Below are 24,105 nucleotides of genomic sequence, written 5' to 3' on the forward strand. Positions count from 1 at the left end.
ATCATTCTGTGAAGGACACAGACATCCTCGCTCTCAGCTGGGGGAGATGGACAAGTAATAACTTTTAAGTAGAAGGCACACTGGAAGATGCCCTGAGGCCTGGGCTGGGGCTGCTGTGGGTAAAAGGGGGTGGGGACTCCCGGAGTTGGGGGGGGTGGGGGCACAGGAGAGCTCAGGCAGGGCAGGGGGCCCAGGATGAGCGGGAGGGCAGGGTGAGCAGAAGGAGGCAGCAGGACAGGTGAGGCTGAGCTCTTCAGGCCACAGACAAGATCCACTTTTATTCCAGGGGAGGAGGGAGGGGGGAAGTGCTGAGTGTAGGTGGCACGCCTGTCCAGTGACAAAGGTCATACCTAGGTGGTGGCAGCACCAGAGACACTGACACAGGGCTGGGCTCAAAGTCTCTGTGAAGGGTTCAGCAGACGAGGCAGAACGTGTGAGACAGACAGTGCAGGCAGCAGACAGCCGGACTGACAGCTGCCCGCATCTCAAGAGACCCATGTAAAGAAACTATTTGTGCGTCCCCAGCTTCCCAAATTCTCTCACTGGGGCGACAGTTTTCCAGATCTACTTGCAAATAAAAGAATCAAAACCCACGGCCAACGCCCTGTAGACAGCAGGTTAGAAACGTACATTTACAACGTCAATGAGAGGGGTGAAGAATCCACACAGCAAACAGGCAGCATCTATATGAGAACTTTCAGATCCCAAAGACCATAAAAGACTTGAACAAATGAAGAGGTGTATCCTATTTGAGAAAGGAAGGCTTAACGTGATTTTCTAAGTCAATGCTCCCTGAGTTAACCTGTCTGTGCATCTAGGCTGAAAAACAGATAAGCTGATTCTATGGAGAAATATTTGTACAATATCAGGAAAATTCTGAAAAAGAACAGCAATGAAAGAGACAAAACCTGCCGGAGAGTAGGACACAGGACCAGCCACCAGAAATGAAGGCTGCAGGCCCGGCTCATGAGCAGACAGGCTGCTGGGTGGCAGGAGGCCGAGGGGCAGGCCCCAAACCCACAGGGAATCTGGTCCCTGACCCTGGGAGCTCACAGTGTCTGGGGGCTAAAAACAACATGGAAAAGGTAACGGCAAACCCTGGCCACTCCCTTCACCAAAGTATCAACTGGACCTAAGATTTAAATTGGAAAAGGAAACAAAAAGTGCACTCAAAGGAAATATTAAAGACTTAAAAATCAGAGCCCGGAAGGCTTCAAAAAGTCACAAGGCAAACGACAACAGAAGACTTTGTAACACAAATGGCAAAAGGCTGGTTTTCTCCATGTACAAAAAGCTACAAATCCACAAGAAAAAGCCAAGACTCCAAAGAGAAAAGTGAGACAGGACATCTCCAAAATGCATGTCAGGTTTAAAACAAAACAAGGAGGACCCAGAGCCCGGCTGTGCCCTGGAGTCGGGGGGTAAGGATGCCTCCTGGGTGGGACCTGGGCACCATGCCTGCGTTTCCACAAAAGTCCTTTCACACCTTTTGAGATGTGTACCGTGTGTGCATTACTTGTTGTGAGAAATAAGGCAGCTAATGGGGTGCCTGGGTGGCTCAGTCGGTTAAGCGTCCGACTCTTGATTTTGGCTCAGGTTGTGATCTCTCAATTCGTGGGATAGAGCCCTGTGTCAGGTTCTGCCAGTGTGGAGCCTGCCTGGGCTTCTCTTTCTATCCCTCCCCTGCTCATGCTCTTTCTCAAAATAAAGAAATAAACTTAAAATTTTTTTTTTAAAAAAGAACACTCCCTGACTGGAAAGCCCCTGACACTCGTGGTCCTGGGTAGGATGCCCTTCCCTAAGCTGGACAGAGGCCGGCAGCACGGCCACCCTGCCCGATCAAGCGCTGGCCCCCCACCACGGCTAGGTGAGCTTTGCTGAGCTACTCTGCACAGCCAGGGACGCTTTGCCTACAACGCCCCTCGTCGCCCTCCCTTCTTCTCCAGTGGGGGACACCCTGAGGGCTGGTGTGGCTCCTTGGGGAATGGCAGGGGGAGGAGGTGGCAAAGTCTGCAGCCCGCTGGTAAGACCGCATCCCTTCCCCAGGAACGACAGCAGCCACTGAGCGGGCAAAGAGCTCCTCACAGACTTCTCCTGGAGCAGACACACACCTTGCCTGAGTTCCTCAGTGTCTCCACCCCACAGTGCGTTTGTGGGTCCTCTCCTCCCCCCTGGTGTGAAGAGCCCATCTGGACCAGGCCAGGCTCTGGCAGGAAAGCTGAACCGGTCCCAGAAGGCGAAGCCCCAGATCCTTTCCTTCCCCACAAAATGATGGTGTTAGGAGAGGATCTTCCTGGATAGGAATGATAAACAGTTAAAATAAAGTCTCAGATACTTTTAAATGTGTGGTGCATGATGGGGGGGCACCTACCCCAGCAGACTTGCTCACCTCTTGCTCTTCTGTTCGGGGACAGGCCTCACTGTGTTACATCTCACTTACGGGGTGTACATGGCTAGAACCCAATGTCAACAATGGGATCAAAGCCACTGGGACTATTTCTGAGGGAACACAAGCAGTCAGGTAGGAAGTTTCTATCTTTAAAGACCCAGTGAGTGAATATGCCATTAGCTTCCTAGTTCTTTTTTTTTTTTTTACTTTTTTTAATGATTTTATTATTTATTTTTGAGAGAGAGAGAGAGAGAGAGAGAGAGAGCGAGCATGAGCAGGGGAGGGGCAGAGAAAGCGGGAGACACGGAATCTGAAGCAGGCTCCAGGCTCTGAGCCAACGTGGGGCTCGACATCATGAACTGTGAGATCACGACCTGAGCTGAAGTCGGACACCTAACTGACTGAGTCCCCCAGGCGCCCCAGCTTCCTACTTCTTAACTCAGTAATTCCATCAGACAAGCAAAACTTTTAAAGTCTGATGTCGTGTGTTAGGAGGTGCAGAGAGGGAAGGTGGTGTGACCCCTTGTGAGGACACTTCAGTAGTTTCAGGCCCCCTGACCACAACACCCAGTTCTTTGAACCTACTCTAGAAAAAGGTATGTGCATGTCCAGGGGAGACGTGATGTGTGGCATCACCTTACAGAGAAAACTGGAAACCTCCCTATGTAACATGACCATGTCACATGATATGATATAAATGTCAAGATTTAGGTAGATCTGATCCTGGTTCTGACATGTTGGCTGAGGACAGCAAACTGCAGAATAGCATGAAAGCATTTAAGTAAAAACAGAACAAATACAGGCTCTGAAAAGCAAACTGTCTTATGTATATTTTCCCACAATAAAAAAATGGGGCGGGGGGGACAGAGCAAAGAACAAACATAATGTGTAAATGCACAGGAAAATGTCAGAATAGTTGCCTAGTTAAGACACAGGGGCAGGGGGTGGGGGGCAGGGAACGACACTTCAGGCATATCTGGAAGTCTGTCTCTCTGATAAGAACAGCCTAATTAAAAATACACCAGGGACGCCTGGGTGGCTCAGTCGGTACAGGCCATGATCTCACAGTCTGTGAGTTCGAGCTCCACGTCGGGCTCTGTGCTGACAGCTCGGAGCCTAGAGCTTGCTTCAGATTCTGTGTCTCCCTCTCTCTCTTTCTGCCCCTCCCCCACTCACACTCTGTGTGTGTGTCTCTCTCTCTCTCTCTCAAAAAATAAATATTTAAAAAATTAAAAAAAAAAAAAAGAAGATTCTTGGGGCGCCTGGGTGGCTCAGTCAGTTAAGCATCCGACTTTGGCTCAGGTCATGATCTCGCAGTCTGTGAGTTCAAGCCCAACGTCCGGCTCTGTGCTGACAGCTTGGAGCCTAGAGCTTGCTTCAGATTCTGTGTCTCCCTCTCTCTCTGCCCCTCCCCCACTCATGCTCTGTGTCTCTCTGTCAAAAATAAATAAGCATTAAAAAAAAAAATACACCAAAAATTTAAAAGTGGTAGTTTATGGAAATTTGGATTACATTTGATTTTGATTTTGTTTTATACTTTTTTTGTTTTTTAAATTATATGCCATTAACAATCAAATGTAAATATATTTAGCCCATGTAATCCAGGTTTGCTGTCCCTCCAAGTGAGTGTAGATGAGTGGCTGTAAGGCTCCTGAGGTAAGAGCCCCTTCAAGATGGGCTGTGGACAACAAAGGCTACAGACCTTGGTCCCACCAACATACTCGCTGACCCCCGACACTGCACAGGAACGCTGAAAGCCCACCAATGAATCATGGACCCCAGGTTAAGAACTTCTGATTTAGACAACATTTAAAACCACAGAAATAGGGGCACCTGGGTGGCTCAATCGGTTAAGCATCTGACTCTCCACAACAGCTCAGGTCACAATCTCACAGTTTGTGGGATCGAGCCCCGTGTTGGGCTCTGTGCTGACAGGGTGGAGCCTGCTTGGGAATCTCTGTCTCCCTCTCTCTCTGCCCCTCCCCCAGTCATGTTCTCTTTCTCTCTCAAAAATAAACTTAAAAAAATTAAAAAAAAAAAAAAAAACCACCACAGAAACGCCACAATCTGGCAGAGAACACATTGGGATTAGCAGAAATGGACTACAGACTCCCCGGCCCCCGGGAGTCCTGACAGCAAAGGCACAGGCAGAGCACAGAAGACTAGCCATGGGGCAGCAAGGAGTGAAGGCCGGCAGGATGGAGCTGACGGCAGCAGGGTGAGGAGCTCCGTGTGTTCCGGCCCCACCACGCTGCTGTCACATGGACTCCCCCTCAGTGAGCAGTGGGCAGTGAGCCCACAAACGAGGCCAGGCCTACAGTCTGGCCAGGCACCCTGGTCTCTGCATAGCTCTAAACTCATGGGGCTGGGGGTCACCTCAGATGTATCCTTCCCTGTGATGCCCGCTTTCTCACCATTTCCTTCTGCAAAATGCCCAGCCCATCAGTAAGGGTCTCTTCCTTCTCTCCCAGCTCTCTTGCAGAGATTCACTTAGGAGAGAAGATGGGATTCAGAGGTGCCTCCATGAACAGCTCAGGAGAAATCACAGATCCCTACCCATCCCTGCCCTGATGCCCTGGACTAGTTTCCACAGTACTGAGTCCAGCAGGCTGGACGTCTGCTGGTCAGCTGACTGAGACAGGCGAGAAACTCCCAGGAAGTCAGGTCTTCCTGGCTGGACTCTGCCCTACCAGTGAAACCTGCAGAGTAGACACCCAGGAGTTATATCTGGAAGTACGACTGTCCCCAAATGCGTATATGCCACAATGAGTGACAGTTCTCTCTACAAAATAAAATAAAGCAAAATTAAAGTTTTGTGACCTCAGCTCTGCAACGAGTACATGTCAGAAAACTACAGTTTAGTACTAACTGCAGACTCAAGGGGACACCCGCTATGGTATAATATCAAATCTAAACTAATGCCACCTGCTACAGGGACACCACTTAGGTAGAGCCTGCTGGCTCTGAGAGGGCTTACCAGGCCACCATAAACTCCACCTCTGACCCAGGTCTAAAAGGAGTGTGCTGGGACACCAAATGGGCCATCACGTTTGGAAGACCAGACAGCAGCCGCACCACAGGCTCAGACATCACCCTGCCTCGCCTGCTCCCAACAAGAGGGGCCAGAACATGGTGGGACCTTGAACCCTCTGGAATCAGTCTGGCCTTCTGAGGGATGGGCCAGTGTTTATTCTACTTATGAACTCAAGAGTCCTGGGCACTTTATGACCAGAGCTCCCCAGACCTAGAAAGCCTGCAGGTAGATGGAAAAGATCCACCACTTGGTTATCACAAACCCCCTGCTCCATGGAGGCTGAGGACAGAGCCAGGCCCCACCTGTAAGAGGCCTGACACCCACCGTCTCTACCCCACTGGAGCTGCTACCACAGCCACCAGGTCTAAGACCCTCTGAATGTAGACAGTAGTCAAAAAAAGAATTTTACCAACTAAAGCAATGACCTTGAGGCTAATTTTCCTCCTCTGTGAACTGAGGTATTGGATTAACTGTCATTCCCAGCTTTCATGACCACTTATATTATGGAAGCAAAAACTAATTACAGTTCATTGCTGAGGTTTTATTTCACAAGTAAAGAATTTTTTCAAAAATTACAAACTCTGTGTGTCACCATCTTTTCCTCAAGAAAGAACATTTTAGCACCCAGGCGGTGGAAAGCGGTGATGTCAGAACAGGGGCTGCCACCCTATGGGGCCCGCGGCCCTGGCCTGACCCGAGTCCCGACCCGAAGCCCCAGCCGGCCGGGCAGAGGCCTCCCCTACCCCCAGGGACCCCCCCCCCCTACGGGGACCCTCGGGGACCCTCGGGCTGCGCCCCGCGGGGTGGGGGGAGGGCCCGGCATCCGCTCCCGGAGAGCAAGTGGAAAACAGCTGCGCAGGGCAGGGCGGGGGCGCCGGCCGACCGGGCTCCGGGCCCTCGGGGCCCAGCGGCTCCCGGATTCCGGGCCGCGCCCCCGCCCTGCTCCCAGTCCCCAGCCCGGCCGCCCCCGACCCGCGCCCCTGCGCCCTCCCCCCCCCCCCCCCCGCCCGGCCGCGCCCGCCCAAGGTCTGCTGGAGGCCCGCGGGGCCCGGCGGGCGGGGGTCCGGACTGGGGGCTGCGGGCCAGGGGCAGTGAAGGCGGCCCGCGCCCGCACCTGCACCCGGACGCCCCCACCCCGCGGCCCGCAGACCCCTCCCCGGCGCGGCCTGAGCGCCTCACTCACCCGGGCGACGCCATCAGCGCGGCGAGGTCTCGGCGCTGCCGCCGCCTCCGCTTCCTCCGCGCCGAGCGCCTCCGCCGGGGAGGGGCCTCGCGCCGGCCACGGCCGCCCGCCCGGGCCGCTCCGGACGGCAGGGGTGCGGGGAGGGGGCCCGGGCCGCTCGGGGACGGGTCCGGGATGGTGGTGGGGCGCTCGGGAAGGTATCCCAGGGCGCTCGGGGAGGGGGTCCGGGGCGATGGGGGGCGCTCGGGGAGCTGTCCCGGGGCGGCGGGAAGGGGGCCCGGGGTGGTGGTGGGGCGCTCGGGAGGGAGCCCAGGGCGGCGGGGAGGGAGTCCGGGGCGATGGGGGGCGCTCGGGGAGCGGTCCCGGGGCGGCGGGGAGGGGGCCCGGGGTGGTGGTGGGGAGGGAGCCCAGGGCGCTTGGGGAGGGGGTCCGGGGCGATGGGGGGCGCTCGGGGAGCGGTCCCGGGGCGGCGGGGGGCGATCCGGGAGGAGGCGCGGGTCAGCAGAGGGAGGCGCTCGGGGAGGGGGCCCGGGACAGTGGATCGGGGCGCTTGGGGAGGAACGCAGGGGTTCGTTGGAAGCGCGCCTGGGAGCGGTGGGGTTCGCCGAGCTTTTGGAGGTGTTGGAAGAGGGCCCAGTATCGTCTCCCAGCGGCCTTGGGCGGGGGTGGGGGCGACACAGCACCGGCTTGGACCCGGAGCAGGGCGACCGCGGCGGCCCACCTGCCCGGGTGCCCGCGGGCCAGGACTCTCGGACGGGTGCCTAGGTTGCCAAACCAACCGAACACCTGTCCCGGGGCCACGAAGCTGCGGCGGGACTGGGTGAAGTGGACACCTCCCTGCGATCTGAGTTTAATTTCTGTAAGGAAAGCGTTTCTTTAGCCCAGGAGAGCAAGGCGTTGTTACTACTATTAAACAAGTGGTAACTTTGCTATTTCTTACTTGATTAAGTGCTGTCTTGCATGAGTTGCTGGCCTCTCTGAGCCAGTTACCCCGTGTAAAATGTGTATAAAAGTACACTGTTCATCTCTAAGGACCGTGGAGCACTTTTATTATTCTTTACGTTGTGTTATTAAGCAATAATAATGAGTCTGGGGTTCCCACAGTTCACAGGCACCATCTGTGAGTGCTTGAGCCTCAGTTGCTGTTTCAGCAAAATGAGTTTTCAAAAATAAATGAGCTCTTGTAAGTGAAAACGCCTGACAAAAAGCTCTGGAAAATATAAACCACTGTTGATCACATTTCTGTGTTATATTCGGTATTATTGATAATCAATATTTTGTTTTTACTGCTAATAAGAATGAGAGATAGCAAAGCAATGACTGAAAACCTTGCCTCTGGAGCCAGAATATCTGGGTTGAAATCTGAGAGCCACCAATTACCAACTCTGGAAACATGGGCAAGATAGAATCTTCTCGGGGCCATAGTTTACTCATTTGAAAAATCAGGTAGAAATAGGTGCCTTTCTCTGAGGGTTGAATGAGTTAATATTTGTACAGTGACTAATACATTGGCTGGTGCATGGTCTCTTCCCCTTCCTGAAAATCCATATACCGTTGTGAGGATCCGTGTTCCCTTCAGTAAAATGGAAGCTCACGGAATTGCTGCCCTAAGTTCAGAAGGTAATTAATGCTCTGTAAAGGGAGTTAAGTAAATCCACAGGGGCTTCGAGACCCCAAATCAGAAGAAATCTCAGAGGACCGGGGTTAGGAAGAGTTTGGGAGCGGACAACTGTTAAATGGCCTAGTTCAAGGCAGTAATGATTGCTACTAGAATGAGGGAGGTCAGATAATTTTTTTAAATAAACGTAGTTAAATTTAAAATATATTTTATGGGGCACCAGGGTGGCTCAGTCAGTTAAGCATCCAACTCTGGATTTTGGCCCAGGCCATGATCTCATAGTAGTGAGACAGAGCCCACATCTCGTTGGGCTCTGTGCTGGGTATAGAGCTTGCTTAAGATTCTCTCTCTCCCTCTCTCTCTCTGCCCCTCCCTCACCTCAAAAATAAATACATAAATACATAAATAATACTTTAAAGTAATAACTATATACAAGGTCTCCGATATATTATTCTTCCTTAACATAAGTTTTAGTGTGTGTGCCATTTCACTGCCTGGTGGATGATTCTGTTCTAACCAGCCCATATTGTTGGACATAAATACTGCTGCAGTATTCATTACTATAAGGAATATGGCAATAAATGTCCTCATAGCCAAAACTCCCCAACCATGATTACTTCATCCAGTAATCATCCATGATTATTTCCTTAAGCCAAGTTTCTAGGAGCTGTATTTCTAGGTCAGATGATATTAGTATTTTAAGTCTTTTCAGATAAATATGTAATATACATATATACATACAAGCAAACACATACATATATACTAATACACACGTATATACATCCACACATATATACACACATGAAAACACATATACGTGCCGATAACATGTATATATGCACTTACATATATACACATACATATATACATATGGACAACACATATACACACTTACATATTTAAACGTACCTATACACAAACCTACAGATTACTCTCCCAACATAGTCACCAACACCGGTAATAGTGCCAGTTTCCCAAACTCACTCTGTAAATTTCACAATTTCTTTTATTGCCAGTGTGATAGGTTAAAAAAACAGTATTTTGGCAAAATGGCTCACTAGGAAGTTCCCGGTTCTCATATCCCCACAGAAACGTGAAGAAAACCACCTGAAACTCTCTGAACTAATTGTATAGAGGCTCTGAACACCCAAGATTTACAGCAACCAAGCAAACACTCAAGCAAGAAAAGTCATATTTAAAATTGCAGGAAAGTTCAGTGGCATTTTTAATTGCGTTGTCCCACCCCTTCCCCACAATAGCAGTGGCCTTGGCCTTCAACAGGTAGTATCCACTTTCCCAGTCCCCACAGACTCATTGCCTTCAACGGGCCTTATTCACAAACTACCTTAGAACAAACGGTAAAGGGAGTCCTTCCGATTGAAATGGCAGGGCACTATGGGTAAGAGACAACCCTAAAACCTGAAACCATAAAACTCTTGGAAGAAAACCTAGGGAAAAAGCTAAATACTGCACTCTGCAATGAATTCTTGGATAAAACACCAAAAGCACAGGCAACAATAGCAAAAAATAGACAAATGAGATTATATCAAACTGAAAAACAAATGCACAGCAAAGGAAACAATCAGCAAAACGAAAAGGCAACCTAAGGAATGGAAGAAATTATTTGCAAACCACAAATCCCATATGAGGTTAATATTCAAAATATAGAAGAATTCCTACAACTCAATAATAATTTTTTAAAAACTGATTTAGGAGTGCCTGGGTGGCTCAGTCGGTTAATCTTCTGACTTTGGCTCAGGTCATGATCTCAGGGTTCATGGGTTCAAGCCCCGCATTGGGCTCTCTGCTGTCAGCACAGAGCCTGCTTCAGATCCTTTGTTCCCCCACCCTCAAAAATAAATGAATAAACTGAAGGAAGACTGATTTTAAAATGGGCAAAGGACCTCTAGACATTTCTCAAAAGAAGACATACAAATGGCCAACAGGTATATAAAAGGTGTTCAACATAACCTCATCAGGGAAATGCAAATGAAAACCACAATAAGATATCACCTCACACCTGTTAGAATGGCCATTGTCAAAAAAACAAAACATATGTGTTGGTAAGGATGTTGAGAAACAGGGTACCTTGTACACTATTGGTGGGAATGCAAACTGGTGCAGCCACTGTGGAAAACAGTATAGAGGTTCCTCAAAAACCTAAACATAGAAATACCATATGATCCGGGGCACCCAGGTGGCTTAGTGGTTGGGCATCCAACTCTTGATTTTGGCTCAGGTGATGACTCCAGAGTTGTGGGATCAAGCCCCGTGTTGGGCTCTGCACTGAGCATGGAGTTGGCTTAGGATTCTCTCTCTCTCTCTCTCTCTCTCTCTCTCTCTCTCTCTCCCCCTTCCCCACCCCTCTCCCCCAATCACAGGCTCTCTCTCTTCTCTCTCAAATAAAAATAAAAAATAAAAGAAAAATTAAAAGAAAACAATACCATATGATCCAAAATCACACATCTGAGTATATATCCAAAAGTACTGAAGATCTCAAAGAGATATCTATACTCCAATGTTCACTGCAGCATTATTCATAATAATCAAGATATGGAAACAACCTAACTGTCTATCAAGGAATCAATGGATAAAGAAAAATGTGGTGTATAAATACAATAGAATATCAGTGAGCCTTTAAAACATAGAAAATCCTGACATTTGCAATGACATGGATGTACCTGAAGAACATTACGCTAAGTGAAATAGACCAAAGGACAAATACTGCATGATCCCACTTTTAAGAGGAATCTAAAATAGTAAATTTAAAACCACAACATAGAATAGTGGTTACCAGGGCTGGGAGGAGGGAAAAACGGAGAGGTGTTGGTTAGTCTAAGTTACGCAAAATGAGTAACTTTTGGAGATCTAATGTACAATATAGGGTCTATATTAACAACACTCAATGGCATACTTAAAAATATGCTAAGAAGGTAGATTTTATGTTAAGTGCCATCAACCACATACACACAAGCATATATATATATATAAAATAAACAAATAAATAAATAAACATAAACAATAACAATACATGTAGGAAATGAGAGGAAAGCTTTTGGAGGTGATGGACAGGTTTATGGCCTTCATTGTGATGTTTTCACAGGGATATTATGATCTCCAAGCTTATCAAAGTGTATACATTATGTATGTACAGCTTTTTGAATTTCAGTCATACTCAAAGAGATTGAGAAAAGTCCATTGCACTTCCACTCACTAACAATGAGCAATACGAAAAAGAAATTAAGGAATCAATTCTATTTACATTAGCATCAAAAAGAAAAAATCTTTAGAAATACATTTACTCAGGGGCACCTGGGTGGCTCAGTCGGTTCAGTGTCTGACTTCGGCTCAGGTCATGATCCCACCGTTGGTGGGTTTGAGTCCCGCGTCGGGCTCTGTGCTGACAGCTCGGAGCCTGGAGCCTGCTTTGCGTTCTGTGTCTCTCTCTCTCTGTCCCTACTCTACTCAAGCTCTCTGTCACTCTCTCAAAATAAATAAATAAACATTGAAAACAATTAAAAAAAAAAAGAAATACATTTACTCAAAATGACAAAAAATGTGACACTGGAAACTACAAAAACAATGTTGAAAATACTAATGCAGATATAAATAAGTGGAAAGATATCCCATGTTCACAGATTGGAAATCTTAATACTGTTAAGATGTCAATGTTACCCAAAGCAATTTACAGATTCAATGGAGTTCCAATCAAAATCTCAAAACATTTGTTTACAGAATAGAAGAAGTCATCCTAAAATTTATACAGAATCTCAAGAACACTGAATAACAAAAACACTCTTAAAAATGAAGAACAAAGTTGGAGGACTCATACATCCGAATTTCAAAACTAGCTATAAAACTTAGTAATCAAAATAGTGTAGTACATAAACACAGACATATAGGACAATGGAATAGAAAAATGAGCCCAGAAATAAATTCTCACATACATGGTCCAACATATTTTTGACTCAAGTGCTAAGACCATTCAATGTGGAAAGGACAGTTTTTCAACAAGAATGAAGTTGGACCCATAGCTTACATCATATACAAAAATTACTCAAAATTGGTCAAAGACCCAAACATGCAAGTTAAAACAATAAAACTCTTGGAAAAAACATAGGGGAAAAGCTTCATGACACTGATTCTTTTGGATATGACACCAAAAGCATAGGCAACAAAAGAAAAAACTTGATCAATTAGACTTCTTCAAAGTTTAAAAATTTTGTGTATCAAAGGACATTATCAAAAGAGTGAAGACAACCCACAGAATGGGAGAAGATATTTGCAAATCATATATCTGATAATGGACTCATATCCAAAATACATAAGAAACCCTACAACTCAACCACAAAAAAAAAAAAAAAAAAAAAACAAACAACCCAATTAGAAAATGGGCAAAGGGCTTGAATAGACATTTCTCCAAGGAAGATATATTCACAGCCAATGAGCACATGAAAATATGCTCAACATCATTAGTCATTAAAGAAATGCATTAAAGTATGTGAGATACCACTTCCCACATACTAAAATGACTACCACCAAACAAAAGAAAATATCAAGTGTCAATGAGGATGTGGAGAAACTGGGACCCTAGTACAGTGTTGGTGGGAATGTAAGATGGTTTGATCACTGTAGAAAACAGTTTGGCAGTTGCTAAAAATGCTAAACACAGAAATACCATATGATCCAGCAATTATGCTTCTGGGGTATATGTCCCAAAGAAGTGAAAGCAGGAACTCAAACGGATACTTGTACACTAAGGTTCAAAGTAGCAGGTATTCACCATAGCGAGAAGGTGGAAACAACCCAAATGCCCATCAACAACTAAATGGATAAACAAAATATGGTATAAACATAAAATGGAGTATTATTCATTCACAAGAAATGGTGGAATTTTGATTCATACTACAACACGGATGAAACTTGAAAACACACTATGTGAAATAAGCCAGACACAAAAGGATATTGTGGGACTCCACTTACGTGAGGAACCCAGAGCAGGCAAACTAACAGATAGAAAGTGGATTAGCAGTTACCAGGGTCCAGAGGTGGGAGAATGGGGAGTTACTGCTTAGTAGCTACAGAGTCTCTGTGGAATGATAGTTTTAGAAAAACTGATGTCGTGGTTGTACAACATTGGGAATGTAATGAATGCCACAGAACTGTACACTTAGAATTATTACAATGGTAAATTTTATGTTGTATATATTTTGCCAAAACAAAAAAAAATTGAAGAGAATCTATTTAGACATCTCAGAAATTTAAAAAGTATATTGTTGAAATAAAAGGTCTGAAAGAGTGGATTTTAATTATCAGAAAATGCAAACTATACACTAATCAGAGCTAATCCTAAAACAGTTAAAAGCACTGAAAATTTATTTTAATATCATAATTATCTAATGAGTTGGTAAGAAAGCTGGGCATTCTCTGGTTAGGTCCCAGAAGCAAAAAGGTGAGCCTAGAGAATGACAGCAGCTTCCTTCTAGGGACCTTCACCACATCAGGGAACCTGCATTCGAGATTTCACAGCTTCCAGCATTTGAGGAACAGAAACCAGCCCTCAGGACCCATCCAAGGTAGGGGCTGTAAAAGAGTAGCCTCTGTCTCTAAGGCTAGGATTCCAAAGGGTCATACCCAGTGAAAGAGAAATAACTGGCCTCCACCCCTGAGGAGAGTGTCTCCAATTTGGTTTGGAAGAGGATTCCCTCTGAGGATATGAAAACCACGAGTAGCCCTTTCATGGCTGTGCAGCCTGAACTCCTACCACCTGGGTAACCTGAAAATTAGAAGGAACTTTAGAGTGATCCTGGGTTGGGAGTGCTTCTAGAGCCTAGCAGATGCCAACACAAATCCCCTCTGAAAGAATCCACATTTATTCGGGGCATCAGAGAATTTATGAAATAAGATTCCAAGAAAAATCAAATTCCAAAGAAAAATTCCAAATAAAATTTTGGTAGTCAAAAATAACACAAACAGAAACATGGCACCATGAATAAGAAAACAAAAACAAAAAACAAAGTCAAACAGACCTTTAAGAATTTCAGATAAATGGAATTATTAGACACAAACTTTACAATAACTATGTTTAACACTTTGAAATAGACAAAAAATAACCTTGAAATATATCCAAAAAGGATGAGATTTGAAAAACAATCAAAATTTAAATACAATAGAATTGAAATTACAAGTGTAACAGATGGGTTTAATAGCAAATTAGACACACTGAAATTAGTGAAATGGAAAATAGTACTGAGAAGTTTATCAGTAATGGAGAACAGGTCAAAGTGAAGGAAAAGATGAAAAAGGGCTAAGAAACACACAAGATAATGTCAGAAGGTCTAACATATGTATAATTATGGACTCAGATAGGAGAACAGAGAAAATGGAGAAGCAATATCTGAAAAGACAGTTACTAAGAATTTTCCAGAACTGATGAAAGATACTGCCTCACAGCTTCAAAGGGCTAGACAAATCTCAAGTGGGACAAATAAAAAGAAATCCACACCAGGTTCCATAAGAATGAAATGCATAAGAGACTGTACTTTAGGTGAGAGGAAATTAGCAGATGGATCTGGGCTTCAAGAAGTAATAAAGAGCACAGAAAATAGTAATTTAAACAAACATTGGCCTTAAAAACAATAATAACGTATTGTGGGTTAAATTTAAAAATGTTTAAAGCAAGAGTTGGAGGCAAAGTAATGGTCTCCCAAAGATGCCTACATACTAATCCCCATACCCTAGGAATATTTCGTGTCACATGGCAAAGGAAAATTAAGAGTGCAGATGGAATTAAGGATGGTCATCAACTGACTTTAATGTGGAGCACCTATCTGGATTGGGGGAAGGGACAATGCCATTATCAGGGTCCAGGAAGGTCGATGAGGAAATGCAAGGACTGCTCCCGGCTGTCGCTGGATCTGAAGAATGAGCAAGGAGTCACGAGACAAGATCGACAGGCACTGGGAAAGGAAAGGAAACAGAATTCTCACCAGGGGCCTCTGGCAAGGAACACAGCCTTGTCAGCACCTCTAAGCTACAGAACTGGAAGATGATGAATTGGTGCTATACCAAGCCACTAAGCTGGTGATAATTTGTTACAGAGCAATAGAAAACTAATAGAGAGTTACAATACATGTCCACAATAGCTTCAGAGTTGGAAAATAGAGTTAAAGTATTTTAAGAGTCTTTATCGAGGGTGTAAGTGGTGTGAAACTAGCTGGAAGCAGCTTCTTACAAGCCACTTCTGCACCTCTCTTTCCAAGTGCACATTCACTGAAGGTAGCCTGAAATCAGATGGAAGTATTTACATCACAGAAATAGGCAAGTGTTACAAATTGAACTTTTATTTACTAAATGTGTTACTTTTTAAGAGAAAGAGCATTTGGAATTCTTGGAGTAAACAATGAAAGTACTACACCCTAACTTGGCTTCCAAAGTATTTGGGGAGAGGGGTTAACAGTGGGAGAGGAGAAAAAAAACACCAAATATATACAAAAGAGGATAAGAAGAAACATGAAACTGGTAGTTCAAGAAAAAGTACAAGAGGATAGTTATAAATTGAAACATATCAGTAATTACAATCATGTAAATATGCTAAATGTTCAAGTTAAAAGACAGTTTGTCATGCTGGTATTAAGGAGACACTTCTCAAGCATAAGTATACTGAGAGGTTGAAAGTCAAAGGATACAAAAGATATTTAGGTAAATTCTAACCAAAAGAAAGTTTCTATAGCTACACTAATACCAGACAAAAGAGATTTCAAAGCAAAAATCACTATAAAGGATAAAGAGGAAAACTTCATAAAGATTAAATGTTATTTCACCTGGCAGATAAAGCAATTTTACATTTGCATGTGCCTCATAATATAACCTTAAATACATAAAACATAAACATTGATAAAATGACGAAGAGTATTTTAAAAAATTCAACTGAGTACATTTTAAAGGTCTTATTGTTTTACTCAGTGATTCGTGAATTGGGCAGCATCCCATGCAGCAGATGGAAAGAAGCTCTGAAGAGCTGGACACAATGAAAGACTTTGACAGGCAGAAGGAGCAAGGACAAGGAAGTGGACTGGTTCTAGCAAGGTCACTGCCCTTTAGGGGATGGCAAGGTGTAGCAGGCAGATGACCTCACTAGTGCTGACCAGGTGGTTCCTGATTGACGAGTCTAAGTCTCAATCTGGTGATGTGGGGTTTAGCACAAGTGACTCCATTTTGGGCCTGTTGTCTTGTTTTTAACAAAGGAAATAGACTAATCTAACATCATGGTGGGAGATTTTAGCATCATTCAGAAACACACACAATCAATTAAGCACATGGGATATACAAACATAAATCTGACTTAAGGGACATTTTTGATGTATGGAAAAGTCACAATGATTGTACAACATTCCCCTATCCTCTTCACCCACTATAGCCAAATGTTAACATCTTATATAACCACAGTTCAATTATCAAAAGTAAGAAATTAACATTATTGCAATGTCACCAAATAAACTACAGACCTAACTCAGATTTCATCAGCTATCCCACTAATGGTTTTTTTGGTCCCAAAATCCAATCCAGGGCTCCACTCCAATTTAGCTGTCATGTTTCCTTATTCTCTTCTAATTTGTGACAGATCCTGTCTTTCCTTGTCTTTTATGACCTTGACACTTTTGAAGAGTACAGGTCAGGTATTTTGAAGAACGTCCTTCATTTTGGGTTTGTTTGATGTTATCTCATAAGTAGACTAAGGTTATAGATTTTGGAGAACTATACTACAGAAATGTTTTCCAAATTGTTCTGGTTGTGGCCAATGGGAACTTTTTCAGGTTGGCTTCTGTGTCTTTCTATGTGCCCCCATCCTTTTCTCTTTTTACCTAGCACTTCCTTACTTTCTGCCACCAAAGAAACTCCAGAATTAGCTTGTATTTTCCTTGCCTCAGCCCTGGAACCAAGCACTTCTCCAAGTGGCCCTGGCCCCTTGGACTCAAGAATTGTATTTAGAAACCAAGATCTGGGAGCTAGGTGTGTTCATCACTATCAGTGTGTCATTGTTTTTAGGCCCTCAGCTGACAGATCAGGAAAACCTGTGTATATATACCAAGTCATATCTACACATCTCTATTGATCTACCTACAAATATATATGAGTGTGTGTGTGTGTATATGTGTGTGTGTGTGTGTGTGTATGTGTGTGTATTCAGCAGAAAATAAGAAATGTTGGCAAGAATGTGGAGAAACTGGGACCTTTGTGCATTGGTGGTGGCATTGTAAAATGGTGGTCATTGTGGAAAAAGTATGGTGGTCCTTAAAATGTTAAACATAAAGGGGCACCTGGGTGGTTCAGTCAGTTAGGCATCCGACTTTGGTTCAGGTCATGATCTCACAGGTTGTGGGTTTGAATACTGCATCAGGCTCTGTGCTGACAGCTCAGAGTCTAGAGCCTGCTTTGGATTCTGTGTCTCCCTCTCTCTCTGCCCCTCCCCTGCTCACATTCTGTCTCTCTCTCAAAAATAAACATTTTTTTTTTCAAAGTTAAACATACAATTAACATTTGATCCAGCAATTTCTTTTCTGGGTATATAACTAAAATAATTGAAAAGATGGACTCCAACAGATATCTGTTCATCAGTGTTCATAAAAACATTATTCACGGGGCGCCCGGGTGGCTCAGTCGGTTAAGCGTCCGACTTCAGCCAGGTCACGATCTCGTGGTCCATGGGTTCGAGCCCCGCGTCGGGCTCTGGGCTGATGGCTCAGAGCCTGGAGCCTGCTTCCGATTCTGTGTCTCCCTCTCTCTCTGCCCCTCTCCCATTCATGCTCTGTCTCAAAAATAAAAGGTTAAAAAAAATTAAAAAAAAAAAACATTATTCACAATAGCCAAAAGGTGGAAACAACCCAAATGACCACTGATGGATAAATAAAAGTGGTATATACATATGATAAAATATCGAAAAAAGGAATGTAATCCCTTGAAAAAAGGAATGTAATTCTGAAATATACTAAAATAAGGATGTTCCTTAAAGACATTATGCTAAGTGAAATAAGCCAAACAAAAAAAGTCTGGTATTAGTGTACAAATATGGTATGAGTCCACTTATATAAGGATACTTGAATACAAACACAGAAAGTAGAACAGAGGTTACCAGGGCTGTGGGGAGGAAGAATGGGGAGTTACTGTTTAATGGGTTCAGAGTTTCAGTTAAGGATGAAAAAAAAGTTCTGGAAATAGATAACGATGTTGGTTGCATACCAGTGTGAATGTACTTAATCCCACTGAACTGTACACTTAAAAATGGTACCATGCTATTGGGGAAACCCAGTGTGGAAAGCAGATTGTGACAAATAACCTAATTGTATTATAAATATATAGCATACCACATTTGAAAAGGGTGGGAATGAAGGAACTAAAACCTACATAATTTTGGAAAAGTGTTTTTCACTGGATACTATAAGGCTAATGACAAAAAGAATGATACATAAACAGACTGATTAGTAAATGTTTCACACATCCTGTAACCCACAGGATATGGGTTAGCAATTCTGAAATTATGAGTATAACAAATATGAAAATATAGATAATGAGAGTATGTTTCCCAACATCAGGGAAAGAAGCTACAGATACACAAGGAAGAATGCTACCCTGTGGTGCTAGATGAGATTCTGACGTACCAGTATGAACTCTATATGCAATTTTAAAATTGTTGGTAGGGTCGCCTGGGTGACCCTGTCAGTTAAGCGTCCAAATTCAGCTAAGGTCATGATCTCACAGCTCGTGGGTCAGAGCCCCACATCGGGCTCTGTGCTGACAGCTCAGAGCCTGAACCCTGCTTTGGATTCTGTGTCTCCCTCTCTCTATGTCCCTCCCCCGCTCATGCTGTGTCTCTGTCTCTCTCAAAAAATTTTTTTTAATTGTTGGCAAAATATAATAACATAAAGGTTCCCATTTTAACTTAAAATGTGTTCATTGTGGTATATAGTTTTATGAGTTCTGAAAAATGAATAGAGTTGTACGTTCACCACAGTCCACTCAAAAATTTCCTTTGCAGTTTGTAGTCAGCCTCTTCTCCTAATCCCCAACCCATGGCAACCACTGATCTTTATATATTCCTCTGACTTGGCCCTTTCCAGTATGTCATATATATGGACTCATATAATTTATATCCCTTTGGGTCTGGCTTCTTTCATTCAGAATACTTATTTTTAGGTAGTGATAAAAAAAATCATAAAGATGAAATGTTAACTTCACCAGGAAAATATAACAATTTCTAATTTGCATGTGACTAATAGCATTGTCTCAAAATATATAAAACACTAATAATGAAAAGAAATAACAATCAGTAAAAATACATCATCCTGCCACTTTGCTGAATTCATTCATTAGTTAACAGTTTTGTAGCATCATTAGGATGCTATCATCTGCCAACAGAGATCATTTTACTTTTTCCTGCCACTTTGGATGCCTTTTATTTCTTTTTCTTGCTTAATTGCTCTGGCTAGAACTTCTAGTACGATGTTGTAGAGAAGTAGTGAAAACATCCTTGCCGTATTCCTGACCTTAAAGGAAAAGTTTTCAGTCTTTCCCCATTGAGTGTTACATCTGCTGTGTTTTTCATTTATGGCTTTTATTACATGGAAGTAGTTTCCTTCTATTCCTAATTTGTTGTGTTTATCATAAAAGGATGTTGAATTTGACAGATGATTTCTCTGCACCAAATGAGATGATCATGTGTTTTTTCCCTTCATTTTATTGATGTGGTGCGTGATATTGATTGACTTGCATAATTTGAACCATCTTTGCATACCAGGGATAAATCCCACTTGGTCATAATGTAAAATCCTCTTAAAATGCTGAATTGTTTACTAGTATTTTGTTGACGATTTTTGCATCAATGTTCATAAGGGACATTCGTCTGTAGTTTTCTTTGCTTGCAGTCTTTGTCTGGCTTTGGCCATCAGAGTTATGCTAGCCTCATAGAATGAGCTACAAAATGTTCTCTTCAATATTTTGGAAATGTTTGAAAAGCATTCTTCTTTAAATGTTTGGTAAAATTCACCAGTGAAGCTCTCAGGACCAGTGCTTTTCTTTGTTGGGAGATTTTTTAAATTGCTGATTCCATCTCCTTACTAATAATCGGTCTATTCAGACTATTTCTTCATGAGTTAGTCTTGGTAGGTTTTTGTTTCTAGAAATTTGTCCATTTCATCTAGATTATCCAATGTGTCAGCATAAGTTGTTCAAGGTACTTCCTTATAAACATTTTTTTTTTTTAGTTCTCTAGAATTAATAGTAATGTCCCCACTTTCACTTCTGATTTTAGTAATTGGAGACTTTTCTCTAAGTCATCTAGCTAAAGGTTTGTCAGTTTTGTTGATCTTTTCAAAGAACCACCTTTTGGTCTCATTTGATTTTCTGTACCATTTTTTCTACTCTCTATTTCATTGTTCTCTGGTATAATCTTTATTCTTTCCTTTTGCTAGCTGTGGCTTCAGTGTATTCTTTTTCTAGTTCCTCAAGTTGTAAAGTTTGGTTGTTGTTTTAGAACTCTCTTGTTTCTAATGTAGACATTTATACCAATGAATTTCCCCCTTAGCACCACTTCCAATGCATCTCATGAGTTCTGTTGTCTTTCTTTTCATTTGTCTCTAAGTATTTTTAAATTTCCCTTATGATTTCTTCTTTGATCTGTTGGTTGTTTACAATTGTGTTGTTTAGTGTCCAAAATTTTGTGTATTTTAGTTTTTTACTGACTTCTAACTTTACCCATTGTGATCAGAGAAGACACTTTGTATTATAACTATCTTTTAAAATCTATTGAGTTAATTTGTGACCCTCCATATGGACCATCCTGGAAAATCTCCCATGTACATTTGAGAAGAATGTGTATGTTGTTATGGGTAGGTAGAGTACCCTATATGTATAGAGTCTGCTAGAACTAGTATTTTATTGTATTGCTTAAGTCCTTATTTCCTTATGTTCTGTCTGGTTGTTCTATTACTTTGAGTGGGGTACTAAAGTCTCCAACTATTATTGCAAAACTATTTCTTCCTTCAATTTTGTCACTTTTTGGTTCATATATTTTTATGGTCTGCGATTAGGTGCATAAATGTTTATAATTACAATTCCTTCTTGCTGTTAAAACATTTGTTAACATACATCTTTGTCTCTTGTAAGCTTTTTTGACTTAAAGTCTATTTCATCTGAATTTCGTATAGTGTTTTGTGCTCTCTTTCGGTTACTTATTTGCCTGGAATATCTTTCTCCATCATTTCACTTTCAAGTCTGTATCTTTCAATCTCAAGTGAGTCTCATGTAGACAGACATATGGTTGAATCATGTGTTCTCGTCCATTCTGGCAATCTGTTTTTTAATTGGAGAGTTTAATCCATTTACATTTTTAAAAACTATTTCTGAGAAAGAAAGAGAGTGTGAGCAGGGGAAGAACAGACAGAGAGGGAGACACAGAATCCAAAGCAGGCTCCAGGCTCTGAGCTGTCAGCACAGAGCCCAACACAGGGTTTGAACTCATGAACCATGAGATCATGACCTGAGCCAAAGTCGTATGCTTAACCAACTGAGCCACCCAGGTGCCTCTCCATTCACATTTTTAAAGGTTTGTTTATATTTAAGAGAGAGAGGGAGGGAGAGAGAGGGAGAGAGAGAGAGAGCACACAAGAAGGGAAGGGGCAGAGAGAGAGAGGGAGAGACTCCTAAGCAAGCTCCCCCTTGTCAGTGCAGAGCCCAACAGAGGGCTCGATCTCACAAACCATGAGATCACGACCTGAACAGACATCAAGAGTCAGATGTTTAAATGACTGAGACACCCAGATGCCCCAGAATCCATTTACATTTAAAGTAACTACTGGGATGCCTGGGTGCCTCAGTTGGTTAAGTGTCTGACTTCAGCTCAGGTCATGATCTCACAGTTCGTGGGTTCATGCCCTGTGTAGGGCTCTGTGCTGACAGCTAAGAGTCTGGAGCCTGCTTCGAATTTTGTGTCTCCCTCTCTCTCTCTGCTCCTCCCCCACTCATGCTCTGTCTCTCTCAAAAATAAATTATTAAAAAAAAATAATTACTGATATGGAGGGACTTACTTCTATCATTGTGCTATTTGTTTTCTATATGCCCTATTGCTTTTTTGTCCCTCATTTCCCACAGCCCTGTCTTCTTTTGTATTTAGTTGATTTTTTGTAGCAAAATGTTTAAGCTCCTTCTTACTTTCCTTTTGTGTATATTCTTAGCTAGTTTCTTTGTGGTTGCCATGGGGACTCACACTTAATATCCTAAAGCTGTCAAACTCTAATTTGAATTTATAGCACCTTAACTTCAATAATACACCAAAAAAAGCTGCTCCTTCACACTGTCCCTAACCTTTTTGGTTGTTGATGTCACAAAACCACATCTTTATACATTGTATGCTCCAAAACATAAGTTAGTATATTAAATGCATTAGTCTCCTAAATTATGGACAAAATAAGATTTGGAGTTACAAACCAAAGTTACAGTAATAATTACATTAGCATTTTTTATTTAAACACATTAGTATCATAAATTCCATAAAAAAGAAAAAGCACAGTTACAAGCTATTACAATAATCCTAGCTTTTATAACTGTCCATGTGTTTATTTTTACCGAGATCTTTATTTCTCCTCACAGCTTCAGGCTAATGTACAGTCTCCTTTCATTTTGCAGGGTTCCCTTAAGCATTTCTTGCAGAGCAGGTCTAGTGGTCACAAACTCCCTCAGCTTTTATCAAGTAATGTCTTGATTTCTTCCTCACTTCTGAAGGGCAGTTTTGCTGGATATAGGGTTCTTGGTTGAGAGATTCTTTTTCTTTGAGCACTTAGAATGCATCTGCCCACTGTCTTCTAGCTTCCGAAGTTTCTTATTAAAAAAAAAAAAAAGGATCTGCAAATCTCTGAGGATCACTTGTATGTGACAATTGTCTTCTCTCGCTGCTTTCAAGATTTGCCCTTTTTCTTTGGCTTTTGAAAGTTTGATTATAATGTGGGGTGTTTTTGCCATTTGGATTTTTTAGTTCTCTTTTCAAATACCATACAGAAGGCAAAAATAAGTATGCCTTCTCATCCACCAGACAAGGTTAGTCCCCCCCTCCCCTAGGGGACTTTACCACTCCCCCTTCATACACACACACCCTGGTTCTACTCCAAAACCTTCCCCATGCCTCCCATCCATTTATACCCTTACTGTCCCTGTCTTCCACAGTGATGAGGCCCCAGAAATAGGGTACAGGATGGGAGGAGATATAGCAGGGGAGCCCCCTGAACTGTTGAATCTGGGTGGGTCAAGGAGCACCCTGCACCACCAGGTGGAGAATGGGGGTGTTCAGAGAGATCGGGGCATTGGAGGATAAAGGCACATCCAGTCTGATGGGGAAGGAGAGAGGCTTCCTCTCATCCTGGGAATAGGGTGGACAAGAGGGGGAGGTTACACATCCCTCCACGAGCTCCTGGAGGTTGAAGGAGGACCCAAGGAGTGGGTCTTTTTGAGCTCATCTTACTTGAAGTTTGTTGAGCTTCTTGGATGTTTCTATTCATGTCCTTTTTCAAATTTGGGAAATTCTCAGTCATCATTTCATCAAATATTCTCTCCGCCCCTTTCTCACTCTTCTTCTTTGAGACTCCCACAATGCCTATGTTGGTGCTTTTGATGGTTTCCCATAGACATCCAGGCTGTGTTTGCTATTTTTCATCTTTTTCTGTTCCTGAGCCTCAATAACTTCCATTGTCCTACCTTAAAGTACTGATTTATGTTCTGCCAGCTCAAATCTGCCTTTGACTCCTTGTGATTTACTTTAGTTATTGTACCGTTCAGCTAAAGAATTTCATTTTAGTTTCTTTCTGGATTTTCCATCTCTTAATGAATACTTGCAT

The 24,105-nt window shown here is 43.1% G+C and overlaps 1 protein-coding gene across 9 annotated transcripts in view; it reads right to left on the minus strand.

Moving 5' to 3' along the window:
- Positions 1-24,105, minus strand: part of URGCP (upregulator of cell proliferation) — a 58,071-nt gene that overhangs the window by 21,741 nt on the left and 12,225 nt on the right. For 2 of the 9 annotated variants that reach the window (XM_023250104.2, XM_023250103.2), the window contains exon 1: positions 6,607-6,836. The exons of 2 other annotated variants lie outside the window; for them this stretch is intronic. In XM_023250104.2, coding sequence (XP_023105872.1) covers positions 6,607-6,620 — 14 coding nt within the window. In that variant the 5' untranslated portion in view covers positions 6,621-6,836. Of the gene's footprint in view, positions 1-2,111; positions 2,635-6,606; positions 6,837-24,105 lie in introns of those variants that run through there. 5 more of the 9 variants (XM_045052073.1, XM_045052072.1, XM_023250102.2 and 2 more) reach the window with 5 other exon arrangements.

The sequence above is a fragment of the Felis catus genome, chromosome A2 (genome assembly GCF_018350175.1).
Source record: "Felis catus isolate Fca126 chromosome A2, F.catus_Fca126_mat1.0, whole genome shotgun sequence".
NCBI lineage: Eukaryota > Metazoa > Chordata > Mammalia > Carnivora > Felidae > Felis > Felis catus.